General features: G+C 36.2%; 1 protein-coding gene across 1 annotated transcript in view; it reads left to right on the top strand.

Moving 5' to 3' along the window:
* The window catches only part of LOC112050910 (epithelial discoidin domain-containing receptor 1-like), a gene marked incomplete in the record, with an annotated part of 206879 nt that overhangs the window by 133483 nt on the left and 59411 nt on the right, over positions 1-13985 (top strand). Inside the window, 5 exon segments of the mRNA XM_052890627.1 lie at positions 1153-1384; positions 1952-2099; positions 2277-2465; positions 2539-2672; positions 3060-3267. Of these exon segments, the coding sequence (XP_052746587.1) occupies positions 1153-1384; positions 1952-2099; positions 2277-2465; positions 2539-2672; positions 3060-3267 (911 nt within the window).

A 13985-nucleotide genomic window follows, 5' to 3' on the forward strand; every position in this document is an offset into this window, starting at 1 on the left:
TTTTTTCTATAGCGTATTTTTAAGTTTTTACTTTCATAAAATGCAGATTTACGGCCAGTTTCTTCATTGCAATGACAGTTACATCTACTTCTACTGTTACTTTAGCTTTTCATCAAGAAACTGGCTGATAGTCACCTAGAGATTAGTAGTAAGTACCTACTAACCTCTAGAACATGCTTAACATACAAAAACATCCGCTACAAAATTTAACATCCCGCGTTAGAGTTGCCGCATATAATATGATTATGAATATACACACCAAGTACTATCATATTAAGCCCTTGCTAATTAGTAGACGTTCCTCAACCCAAGAGCACGTACTTGAGTGCAGTGGTAAATATCGTAATGTAACATCACAAATACGATCTCAAGTATGACTCAAGTTGCTTCAACTTCAAGTACGATTTTGAGGAACGTCTTACGCGTATAATTAATTATGCTCATAATAGGCTAGTTGAGACTTTTTTTAAATGGTCTTAAATAGTTCATAATCCACTAGATTGAAAAAATATTTTTCATATTTCTATTGAGATGTGATTACAAGAATTTAGTTTTTAAGTATGTTATTAAATATACAAGCCCAGACGCCTGTCGGCCATGATGGTCTATAATTCAACTGTTTCATGACGTCAAACAACAAATTCCTTACAAACTGAGCGTTTGACAAAAATATTAGTCATCAATTAGTTTGACGTTTAGTACATCAAGTAACATTGTGACGTCACAAAATGGACGACAGCGTTTTTCACGTTTGGAAATTTTTAAAATATACATGATTTTTTAATCAATTTTTGAACTTTTATTATTTTTTTTTTTTTATATTTGCCATATATTTTATAGTATGACCAATATTCCCATTCCCCGTCAACTAGTCGGGAAAGACTGTGCTAGGAGTGGGTACGACTATAGATCAACGGGGCGGGGATCGAACCATCACCCCTAGGTGATGAGTCCGACCGCTCTTACCGTTGAGCTATTGAGGATTAATTAATATTGGTATATTTTGGGCCCTTATTCGGTGTACTATGCGAAATTAATATTGTTTGTATTAAATTTTATATGAGTCAACTACCCTATTAGTGGTAACATACCGTTAAATTTAAAATTCACATTCTAGGTGTATTTCAAGACTTTTTTATTATACCCAAACAGGATAAGGACTGAAATACGCGGCGGAGCTTGGTGCCCCAACGGACTGGTCACGCCTCGGAGCCGCCAATTCCTGGAAATAGATTTGCACGACGAATATCTTATCACCGCGACGGAGTCTCAAGGCAGGTTCGCCAACTCGATTGGAGTGGAGTTTGCTGAGAGTTACGCCTTGGAGTATTGGCGTGATACACTCAATCGATGGGTCAAATATAAAGACTTCAACGGCAGTCGCGTAAGTTTTCTTTTGTAATCACGTTCTTTTCATAAACACAACTTTTGTTGTGAAAGCAAAACTCCTAACAATAACAAAACAAGAAACGACTTTTTCGATTCAATACTTTTTGATGGTTACGTACAGCCTTTACGTTACGTACAGCTCTTAATTTACGAAATATTTCTCTGAACAAAGTACTGTAAAATCCTTATATTGTACTGTAAATACCTTTGCTATTTAATTTATTTATATTCTTTTCTCTATGTAACTGACAGTACATGAAGCGATAGAGAGCGCATTCTCTTTTCTATTTCTTTTATATTTCTTGTGAGAAAATACGCCAACTTTTTCCATAACGTTAATATTTAGAAACATCGCCAATCTAACTTTATTTTATAGTTAAAATTTATTGAAAGTTAAAAAAAATGCATATTCTTTCCCTGATTTTTAGGATTAAATAATTTTAATTGTATTGTTAGACATCATGTATTTGTAAAACTACATCTAACCTTGTATGAGCAAAATATTGAAAAACCCATTTTTTTTTATATAAAAAACGGATATGTATTTGAAATCTCCTTACAGCTTATACCAGGGAACGTGAATACATACACTGCACGCAAAACAACTTTGGAAGCTCCATTCATCGCTTCGAAAGTGCGATTTTTCCCTCACGCTTCTCACCCTAGGACAACGTGCTTGAGAGTCGAAGTCTACGGCTGCCGCTGGAAACGTAGGTACAACAAGCGTAACGTTAAATTGCTGGCGACGTCCCGGGACACAATGCTGTGCGAAGACGCCTTTGCGAGTGATACCCCTCACATGCTTTGTTTGTCGTGTGTCATATTAAAAGCATGGCGATTGATCCCGCCAGTTTGGCGGCGTATTCATTTTAACACTGTTTGTACAGAGGCTCTTATTGCGTACTCGGCACCGCAAGGTGGAGACATGCAGGAAATGACGGGCGGTGCACGTTTCGAAGACCTATCCTACGATGGAATCATGCGCAAAGGGAAAATGATAGACGGCCTTGGCCAAATGACCGATTCATTCATCGGCCCCAATGACTTCGAGTTACCGGATCCTTTAGATACTAGAGGTTGGTGAAACAACGACAAAGTTGTGCGTATGATTTACGATTTGGGTTATTAAAACAAAATCTCTATTTCTAGGAACTCGCTGGGTGGGATGGAATAAATCAATGTTGTTAGAGGACGAAGTTGAAATAACATTCAACTTTAGCGATGGTAGAGTGTTCCATCACATGGATATTCATACTAACAACATGTTCACGAAAGATGTTCAGGTAAATTTTTTTTGTTGGTCTATATTAGGTACTATATTATGGTCACTTTTTGTATTTGCTGCGAATTATGCTAAATAATGGTAACATATTTTTATGAACACATATGTCTTAATATCATATTAACAATACTGACATAAACTTAATGGTACTGATATATATTTTTTTTAATTCGTAAAGTTAATGGTCGGTATACTGATATCGATATTTTTTAACTTTTAAACTTAATGTCCGTTATACCGATATCGATATCTTTTTAAACTTATAAACTTAATGATCGGTATACTGATATCGATATTTTTTGGAGTTGTAAACTTAATGGTTGGTATACTGATATCGATATTTTTGTGAAAAAGTTTATTATATATAAATTATACATATTTCTTCCAGCTCTTCAAGGAAGCGGAGGTATACTTCTCCCTTGAAGGTGAACGCTGGCAAGAGGACTATCTATCTTACGAACCTAAGCAAGACAAGGTGTCAGAACATGCACGTAATGTCCATGTCAACTTGGAGAATCGTACAGCAAAGCACATCATGTTGAAATTAAAATTTCAACACGAATGGATTCTTATCAGCGAAATCACTTTCGCGTCAGGTGAGTCATTTTATAACTTAACAAAAAGTTTTATTGTTTAACAGTCAACCAATTTATAATTAAAGTGATTACCATTATCAATTACTCTTAAATGACTACGCTAGTGACTTAAATCGAATGGGTCATGTATAGACCACCAGACAATGTTAACAAAATGAAACATCATAAATAAGAAACACCGAAAAATGAAGAAAATAATTTGGAATTTCTCCCGTCTCGTTTCACGTGAACCAAATAAACACATGAATTTACGAAAACCCTCACCCCAGATTTAGAGATGAGCACGAAACAGTCTAACAAATCAAATATTTTGTTCAAACGAATTATAAGGGAAAATTCCTCAGAGAACTTAGAGGAACGCAGTGAAATCCGTACAGCTTATAAAAAGTATTTGGCGTTCGTAAAATTTATATTAATCGACAAAAAGGTTTAGGATTCAATTCTAAATGTGCATCTAAAACAAGATTAGGCTAACGATTATTAAAACAACTTTACGAATGTTATCTTTAATTATGTTTATGAAGACGTTACGACATTTCAACGGTTGCAATCTTCCTTACGTGCTTATCTATATTTCATATTATAAAGCTGAAGAGTTTGTTTGTTTGTTTGATTAAAGGCGCTACTGGTCCGATTTGGAAAATTCGTTCAGTGTTAGATAGCCCATTTATCGAGGAAGGCTATAGGCTATATATTATTCCCGTATTCTTACGGGAATCGAAACCACGCGGGTGAAACCGCGCAGCGTCAGCTGGTTACTTAAAATAATAAGAGGTTGCTTTTATTTTTTAACTAAAGGTAACTAAACGGACATCCTCATTTAACCCCCGCGCAGTCCTTCAAGTGATAGTCTCTAATTAGGCCTTCGCATTAGAATCACAATAGCTCTTTAATTACGAATGACAAGGGTGTGTTCCCTTTCTATAGTTACATAAATAGATAATTACAAATTGTCACTCGTTTCCTTGCATTGTTGTTTATAATTTTTATCGATTACATAGATTTATTATTTATAGTATGAAAGTGAAGTGATATAGGTAAAAGAAACAGCCTCAGTAGCCAAGTGGCACGTCAATTTTCTTTCTACGATCGCTAACGCTTCGAAAACTAAAAAAATGTATGCGACTTGCCACTTGGCTAGAGGGGCAGATATTTTTACCGTTATCAATTTTAATTTTAAGAACACCGACCAAATTAGCTATTTTACAAATAGCAAAGATCTATAACTTCTTGATGAGTATTATCATATTTTGGCATAATCAAATAAATAATAATAATAAATGTTTGTATAATTTGAACGTGTGAATTTTATAATAAAGTTCACCGTATTTATAAAAGCCTTTCACGTATAAAATTTTCTTAAAAGCGTATATGATGGACAGCGGTTATTAATTTCGGCGTGTGAAAAAATATTATGTTATCACTTCATAACTCAAAAAACTATTTTGATTAAAATTTAAATACAATGGACATTTATTCAGAAAATACACCGTATTGTTATCAAGAAATCTATCAATCCGTTACTAGACCTTAACACAAAACTCTGTTCGTGAATGCCGATATGTGTTCACAAAAATCTAATTGGACTTGCAAAACACAAGTGTTGTTTGAATAGCTTACACAAACATAAACTCGTAACAACCTTTCGATCCGTACAATCACGCAAAACACACAATAACCGCGTACCGAAGAAAAAAAGAATGCCAAAGCTGTTTCACAGTTTAAAAGTACGTAACGCAATGTGCCCCGTTTTTAATAGCCCCGAATATTTTACTTTGAACACAAAATGTTTTGCAGGTGTAAAAAACATTGAACGATTTATCTATTCCGTTTTTGTTTGTGAATTTTGATATATTGCAGGAAGATTGCAGGTATACACAATGCTGCGTGTAAAATGTCTGTGATTGAATGCTAAAATCAATTAGTAAGAAGCGAGTGGAATTAGAAATTTTAAATGGCTCCCTACACGTAAAATGCTACGAAGGTAAAGCCTCGGTCATGGACAATCTAACACCTTCTATTAAGACTATTACTTCAATCCCAACGCTATAAATGTGCAAGTTAGCGACTTGGAAATACCAGTTAAGAAAATTTCAAACCAATCAGGTTCAGTAGGTACCTCGAAAGGAAGAAACACAACCCTTTGTTATCCATCTGTCTGTCTGATAAGACAGACTTTTTTTTCTCAAGAACTCGTGGAGATATCAAGCTGAAATGAAATTGAAAAAATTGAAATCAAATACTCAAGTCCACTGTCCTTTGAAGCTGTGAAAAAGTCAAACGTCTAAGCCAACGTAAACAAAAGATACAGCCGTTTATGCTGCAAAGCAGATGTCCGAAATTGAGCCCACTTTTTAAAACTATACAGAAGTGAAAACCGTACTAAAAATCTTGCATTTTACTAGATTATTCCATTAGAATCATAGTCAAAAAGATCATTGTGCTTGGAAGTCTATGCAAGTATGCAAGAGGCCTATGTCCAGCAGTGGAAGTCTATCAGCTGATGATGATGATGATAATTTGAATAAAAATTAGTTCATAATTTACTTTCCGTATGAAATTTTTTTAGAATCATCTTCAAAATACGGCGAAATGAAAGCACAGTACCTACTTAATAATTTGGCACTCAATATATATTGAAGTTAGAAATTTCTAATGAAACTGATAACTTAAAATATACCCGAAACTAGTTAGAGAATTTAATTAAATCGGAGTATTCAATGCACTTCCATACAAGCAATTGGGTTTTGCTTGACAGTTCTGAGAAACTCCAAAGTTGAACTGTCCATGATAGTTGTTCGATTTTCGTATGCATCGCATCCACCTGCACGTACATAAGTACACTTATAATATCACTGAAAACTAAATTATCTAGCAAGTTTCGTACAGTTTAGTTCCAATTGAACTTGAACTGTGAACTTTTGGTATTGAAATGAGATTTATACTGAACATTTGTATAGTAAGTTCCTATAAATTAATATTATGTGTAGTATATAATGAAATGAAATGAAAGAAAATACTCTTTATTATACACCGAAAATTATAAAATGAATATAAAAAAATTAATTAAGTATGTACAAGGCGACCTTATCGCTAACAAGCAAGCCAGGCATCCTACAAATTGCGGAAAAAATAAATAATCATACATAGGGAAGGGTACACACGAAAAGAGAAAAAGAAATATGAAAAACATAAACACAATTTAAAAATATACCAAAATTATATACACCTACGTATAAATATATGCGATTATAATAGTTTATTTGTCACAATGTTTTTAGAGAGAAACAAGCTTTCCCTTTAATTAAGACAGTTATAAAGGAAAACTGATTAAGGGAGTGTTAATTGTTATTAATTGGCACATATACGAAGCTGAATTGCTAAAGCCAGAGAAATTCGTTAGTTAGTGTGTCAAACTAATAAAACTTGGGCTAAGCCTAAACTAAGGCGAGTGAGGTGAGGGGTATGGCTTGGAGCCAGTTTTGTTTTGAGTAGATGCCAAGAGTCACTTGATACTTTGCTAATTTCTAATTGTATACAATCTACTTTATGCTATTAGGTCAATAAATAAGAAGTTATTAAAAAGGTATATTTTATATAGATGATATTATTTAATAAAACAGGCTTTTGTTTGTTAAACATAGGTTATGACTGATATCTCTGGGCATCTGCTATTCGTCCGGAATCCGTAGAACATTTTACAACTGATTACTATCAAATTATTTTTTCGTGACTAGCTTCATCTCGATGGGACTGTCAACTTTATTATTTACGAAAATACTTGATTCTAGTAGCTAGCTGAGTTACCAAGAAATGAATAATTCTGAGCGCCGGAACGAGATAGTGTACCACGCAATTTGTAGGACATTGTGGTTAGTAACAACTTTTAATAACCTCGTTATTGATCCAACTTGGGAGGAGAGTAGTTTATCAAAAGTTGTTACTAACCAGATGTTTAACGTTGATTAATTAATAGTTCTACAACTTAACAACCACAAAGCCCTACAAATTACGTGGTACATTATCTCGTTCTGACGATCAGAAATTTTCATTTCCTGGTAACTCAGCTACCAGAATCAAAAGTTTTCGTTAATAAAAAAGTTGATCGTATCATCGAGATGAAGCTACTCACGAAAAATTAACTTGATAGCAATCAGTTGTTAAAAATGCACTACGGATCCCTGGCTATATACTATATATAAGACCGTAAGCAATAGCTCAACAGCGTGGTTTTAAAGTAAAGTAGTAGTTGTAACTACACAGGCAGTTTAACCATATACAATCTTCTTAACTCAGCTACCGAGTCCTTTGTAAACCAGCAACTAGCTCTGCTCACGACGCCTATTCATTAGCTTGCTTTGTCCTAATGAGTCAAGACGACACTGTTTTCCTCCGTACTTACGAGACTAAATTACAGCCATCTACCACAAATCTAAAAATACTTAGCGAGGTAACAAACCTAATATAGAACGTTAGAGTTAAATGCTCTTTAATTTATTTAGTTGTTTTATTCATTGGTTTTTTAAAATGTATGTTATTCTAAATTATTATTTCAGCAGTATTTTAAGCTTGCTTAAGGAACCTGTTTTTCATTTCATCTATACTAATATTATAAAGAGGTTTGTGAGGTTGTAGCGGAAATCTCTAAATCTACTAAAGCGATTTTGAAAAGTCTTTTACCAATAGAAATTTACATCTTCACCAAATAACAAATGCATTTAATCGGGTATAGAATCACGCAGGTGAAACAACGAGGCATCTGTTAGTTGCATGTAAGATTAGAGTTATTAGTAAATTTATTTAAACACTAGCTCACGCTGCGCGACTTCACCCGCGTGGTTCCCGTTCCCGTAGGAATATGGGAATAATATATAGCCTTTAGCCTGCCTCGATAAATGTGCTATCTAACACTGAAAGAATTTTTCAAATCGAACGAGTAGTTCCTGAGATTAGCGCGTTCAAACAAACAAAAAACAAACAAACTCTTCAGCTTTATAATATTAGTTAAATTTAGAGGTAATTTTTTCTGACGACACAAACAATATTGTTTCTTTTTCTTTAAAGCATCAATAAATATAAAAATTAATCCTATAAATCTATTGCAACTCTTGCCTTAATAACATATTCATTTAATCACGAGGCATCTGTTAGTTGCATGTAAGATATTAGTAAACTTATTTAAACATTTTAAGGTAAAATTTAGGGTTATTTTTTTCTGACGACACAAAAAATATTGTTCCTTTTTTCTTTAAAGCGTAATAATATAAAAAAAAATCCTATAAATCGATTTCTCTTTCCTTATAAAACTACAGACATCTACCCCATTCTAACAACTGATATCACAGTTCAAGAACGCACAACATGGCTCCAACTCCTTTGTAAACCAACAATAGCTTTGCACAAGACGCCTATTCATTACCTCGCTTTGTCTCAACCTAAGGAGAATCCTTCCCTTCATTCAATCGACTGAAACTAAAGATCGTCCACATAGCAACGTTATACGTACAACTAGAGTAATTTCCAACAGAAATCCAAAATATTTGTAAAACAAATATACATGGTAGTCACAGCTTTATAAAACCATTCATCCATTGCTAAATATAACTAGATCGGAAAGAATTAAATTAATTATATATGGGCTGGGCTACAACGAACAAACTAATAGATATATAGGTAAATTCAAAATTTGAAGCTATAATTAAATTAAAGGCAGTACCGAGGACATCATGCCGGTTGTAAGGAGTGTTGGATGATGGCGGATCAAGACTGTTGTTTGGAAGTCTATGCAATAGGCCTATGTCCAGCAGTGGACGTGCATCTTCCGTTAATGATGATGATGATGATAATTAGGAACTAATAAATAAATAATAAAATCATATTTGCCAATAAATTAACGCTCCAGAGTTATAAGCACCTTCTATTCAAGCGTTTTACGCCGTAGATTTCATTTTTACTCTTTCTCGATTTTTCTTTAGAAAATAATGAATAATAAAAGATTAAATAAATAAAAAAAAATAAAAAATGTCGTTATGTTGAGCTCGAATCGAACTCTGGTTTAATAAGTTTCACACCACTTGTCCAGTTGAGTCGTTAAGATAACGTCGAAATGCACGGCTTGGGTGTTAGGTTTATTTTCGTTACGGAATTTCTCGATTCGGTCGCCGCGATAAAAGCTATGAAATAGCTATACATTGTTACAAAAATTCTTATAAAATACCTGGGCAAAGAGGCATAGCCTCGTACCCACCCGGATTTATATCTGGAAAGAGATGACCTGATACTGGTCAATTGAATATCTACTCAACAAACACGATCAATTTCTAGCGAAGTTGATAGTGCTCGCAATCTGCAGGAAATCTAACGGAACGATTATTTAATGAGCGTCTCTTGGGACAAAACTCTCAGAACTTGAATCCACAGCTTTGTGGACCAACAATAGGCACTGCGCTCGACACCTATTCAACCTTCGCTTTGTCTTAAATCAAGACGGGGAATGTTTTAATTCATTCAACAGGCTATAACTCTTTCTCATTACCAATCCATATTTAAATTATATTTCTGACTATATAAATGCGAAAGGTCATTCATTACAACATGTCGAAAACTGATATTTAAATTATATTTCTGAATATATAAATGTGAAAAGTCATCACAACATGTCGAAAACCGCTTGACGTACAAAGTTGAAAATTGCCAGGGATATAATTCATAGGTAGCCGTCCACAGAAGGGATTTTGCGAGAGGGCCGGATTTAGGAGGTCTAAAGGCGAACGAAGCCGCGGGCGGTTATAAATGCGAAAGTGAATTTGTTTGTCTGTTTGTTACACTCACGGCTTAACCACTCATAATTCTTGCACCAATAGAAAGGTACACCATCAGCGTAGGCTAAAGGTAGGTAGAATATATACGCAGGTGTCATTCATCAGTAGGTATCAAGTTACTTAGTACTTAGTTACGGGTTTCGAAGGTATTTATTGAATATTATACATTAAATTATGTTGTTTTTAAAGTTAATTAATGAAATGTTAGTTTAAGTCACCCGATATACGAGTTTATAAAAATAATATTAAAACTACGTACCTAAATATCTATAACTACATATTATAAAAATTAAAAAGAAAATATACTAAATTTAAACTATATCTAAAGGCTCAGGCGTCGTAGAATTCGTCCGAATCGACGATCATAGGTAAAGTGCCCAGAAGGCTGGCAGTATTGCCACGTTGTATGGCAATACTAATTCTTTGGCCTAAATATAGGCCAGCCTTCTGGTCACGGGAGGTGTCGATTAAACGCTTTGCAATTTCTTTGTAAAGAAAGCGTGTACTCGGACCCCACGGTCCTAGTGTTTCGACCGCAAACGGCTCAAATATGTAATCTCCGACGAGATTGCTATATTTGCGCCGCTTGAGGGTCTCTGCTGATGCAGCAGCAGCGCCTGCACATCCCATCGTACCAGGAAGATGTGAAGGCGCAAGGGTGTCTACGCAAGTCGCGTCCCACACCAAAGGCCTACCCATCTTCCATGGCATCAGAGACATGCCGTCTGGTCTCTTACCATCGTCACGCGCCAAACCGTTAGGTTCCAAAACGGCTGGCACGCCGGCGGTGACAAGAGCACGACGTATGATGTCGTTCAGGCTAGCGTGCCGCGGAATACGGCCAGTACTCCTACTGCAAGAAAGACCGTGGTGTCCGAGTATATCGACTAGCTCTCCACAGATACAGCGATGCGGAGAAACACACGGAGCGCCTAAGCGAAGGCAGGTGGCGATACGGAATGTTGTGTCGTCCAGCAAGGTACCAGTGCTGGACGAAGGAATTGCTTGTAGCCAAAGTCCCGATTCCCATTCTCCCACAGCCAGCAAACGGGCACGCTCCGCAGCGTTGGAGGAGGTACTAATGAGTTCCTCTCTTACCAGTCTGCAGAGCGGCTCATCCCACTGTCTCTGGGAAAATAAATTTTTTGGTAAATCAGTGCTCGGACAAGCTGTTTTCCAAGCATTCATGGCCTCGGTCTTATACGACACTTCAAAATTAACCAGTGTGGATGCTAAAATTTTCCTGGTTAATTCCTCCGTGGCGTGGACCGAGGACAAGAAAGCTGGTAAGCTAACGTCAGAAATTTTGCGAATGCCAATGCCGCCCAAGCGTACTGGTAAAGTCGCCTGTAGCCACACTCGGTCATTCAAGGCCACATTTAAAATTTTACATAGAGAATTTTGCAAAATATTGTCAATGTGTGCCAAAGCTGGTAAGTTTTTCCAAAAATGGGTTGATCTTATACAATGCGTAAATTTGGGGACGAAAAGACAATATCGAATAATAGTAAATGCAGATTGTATAGTAATTTCCAATAATCTGTCTGAAACTTCATGAAAATTTTGAATCTTTTCCTCTATAAAAGAATCAAACCCGTTGTCGAAAATTGGGGACCCAAGGAGGCGCAGGTTCGATTTATTTAAAATTTTAATATTGGGTGTTAAGACGTTGAATTTTGATATTGCCGAAAATTGGTCTATTTTATCGCTAAAAAAGACTTCACATTTGTTGAAGTTTAGTTCTAAACCAATTGATTGAAATTCATTTTTTAAAAAGGTCAGGTCTTTAATAATTGTGTCTAAATCACCTCCTAAAGTCCCATCATCTAAATACCACATGTTTAATTTTGAATTTAGCTGCCGAATTATAGGGTGTATCGCGAGGCTGAAAATAACTGGTCCGAGGGGGTCACCCTGCTGACATCCTACTGCAGATTCCAAAAGTTTGTCTTTATAGAGTAATTTTGTGGGGTACCTGTAACATTGCCAAAGAAATTTAAAAATTTTGGGGGTCTCTAATTTTGCTTGAGTCAGCAGAGTGTCCCTGTTGACAGAATTAAAAGCATTCCTGAGGTCAACCTTAAGGATCACATCACCTTCGCCACAGCCAAGGAACGTTGATAAGGCATGTATGGCAGCCTCACAGCCTCCTTTGGAGCCAAAACCAAGTTGGAGGGGCTGAAATTTTTCTTTTAGTATGTCGTTGTATTGTCTGCAGCAAATTTTGGCTACCATACGCCTAAAAGTACACCCGACGGCAATGGGACGAATACCTCCGTCTTTCTTTTGTAAAGCGCAGAGGTTTGCACCATACAAAATGTCAAAGATGGACTCGTCCACAGTGCCGGCGAGCATAAGGTTTGCTAAAGCCGTCAACTCCCTCAAAAGTGCTTCACCGGCCTCACCAGCGCTTGGACCTAGAAGGTCTTTTAAGTGCTGGGGGGTTAAGCCATCAAGACCACCAGCCGAACCGCTTTGGAAAGACCAGACGGCTGTAGACACGTCCTTGGCTGTGATACTGAGAAATTCCATGTCAGTATCGGGCGGATCCGGGAAGGAAAGGTCATCCTTTGGCATAGGATGCTTACTCTGCAGACCCGCAAGTGTATCTGAAGAGTAAGACGCCACCACGTCGTTGCTGAAGAGGAGTCTAGATGCTCCTCTTATATCACCTTCTCTTAACTTTGACTCTACATAATTAAAAAGTGAGTTCTTGCGGCGCGGAAAAAATTTGGGGTCAGAAAGGTGATTAAACGAAAAAGAAGTAGAATTACAGTTTTGTTTAATTTTGGCCGTAAGGGTTTTATGAGAAGAATTATCTCTTGTTACGTGTAAAATCCTGTAAGAGAAGGTGAGTAGTTGCTCCCATGCTTCTTTTGAGTTTTCGCGAGTCACGAGACCTATACAATGGGCTAAATTTCGCGCTACGGAGGGTCTCGCGCCTCGCGGAACTCTTTTTAAGACCGGAATGGAATTTTTCAAATCTGATAATTTCTGCCAAAAGGGAATTTTAATCGGGAAATTATCCGAGGTGGTGAGTATGGGACTAGAAAGTACATTTTGGTTTTTATGAATTTTACCAAAATGTACTTTCAGACCCCGCTTTCCTTTAAAAAACCGAGGCTCACTGCATAAGGAGCAACGCACCAACGAAGTAGAAGGTTGACTTCCACTATCCGTATTGCCACTGCCATTATAACATATATCCATAAAAATAAAACTTACTTACAAAATATGTTTACAATTACTTAAAACCTTTAAAACTTAAAAATAAATAAATATAAAAAAGTTCATTAATGCACAAGATCCCATAGAGCTAACTTCTTAGATCAATGCAGGATCCCGAATTTTCCTTGAAGCGTTGCCATGGAGCCCGCGCATCGCGTCTTGTCAACTGCGACCGGGGCTCCGAATGTCACGAACTCAGTAGATTAATGGATTATAGAAATATCCAAACCACAATCACATCAATGGTAACCAATAATTTATCTGCATATGAATATGAAAGTTTTACTATTTCATTAGTAGAAGTAGATTAGTCATTCAACAAATCCGTCGCATAGTGTAGTTCTCAGAATACAGAATTTTCTGTATTCTGAGGTGTAGTTACAGGCCGGGCCGTTCACATTCACATCAACCGTTGCAGACAACAGCCCTCGCTCGCCAGCCGGTCAATCGCAAGCAAAATTAGTGTGACCGCTTCTATTATAATTTTAAAGCACAGTGCAAGCGTTTTTGCTTTTCTATTATATTATTTATTAGTATTTTCAATAATATTTCAGAAAATAAATGTTTTGATGGTTTGACGTTGTCATGTCATGTCATTACGGGTTATTTATTCACCGTGGTGATTTTTTTAAATAATAAACCATAACCATATTATGTGCTTAGTTGCCA

The sequence above is a fragment of the Bicyclus anynana genome, chromosome Z (assembly GCF_947172395.1).
Source record: "Bicyclus anynana chromosome Z, ilBicAnyn1.1, whole genome shotgun sequence".
In the NCBI taxonomy this organism is placed as follows: domain Eukaryota; kingdom Metazoa; phylum Arthropoda; class Insecta; order Lepidoptera; family Nymphalidae; genus Bicyclus; species Bicyclus anynana.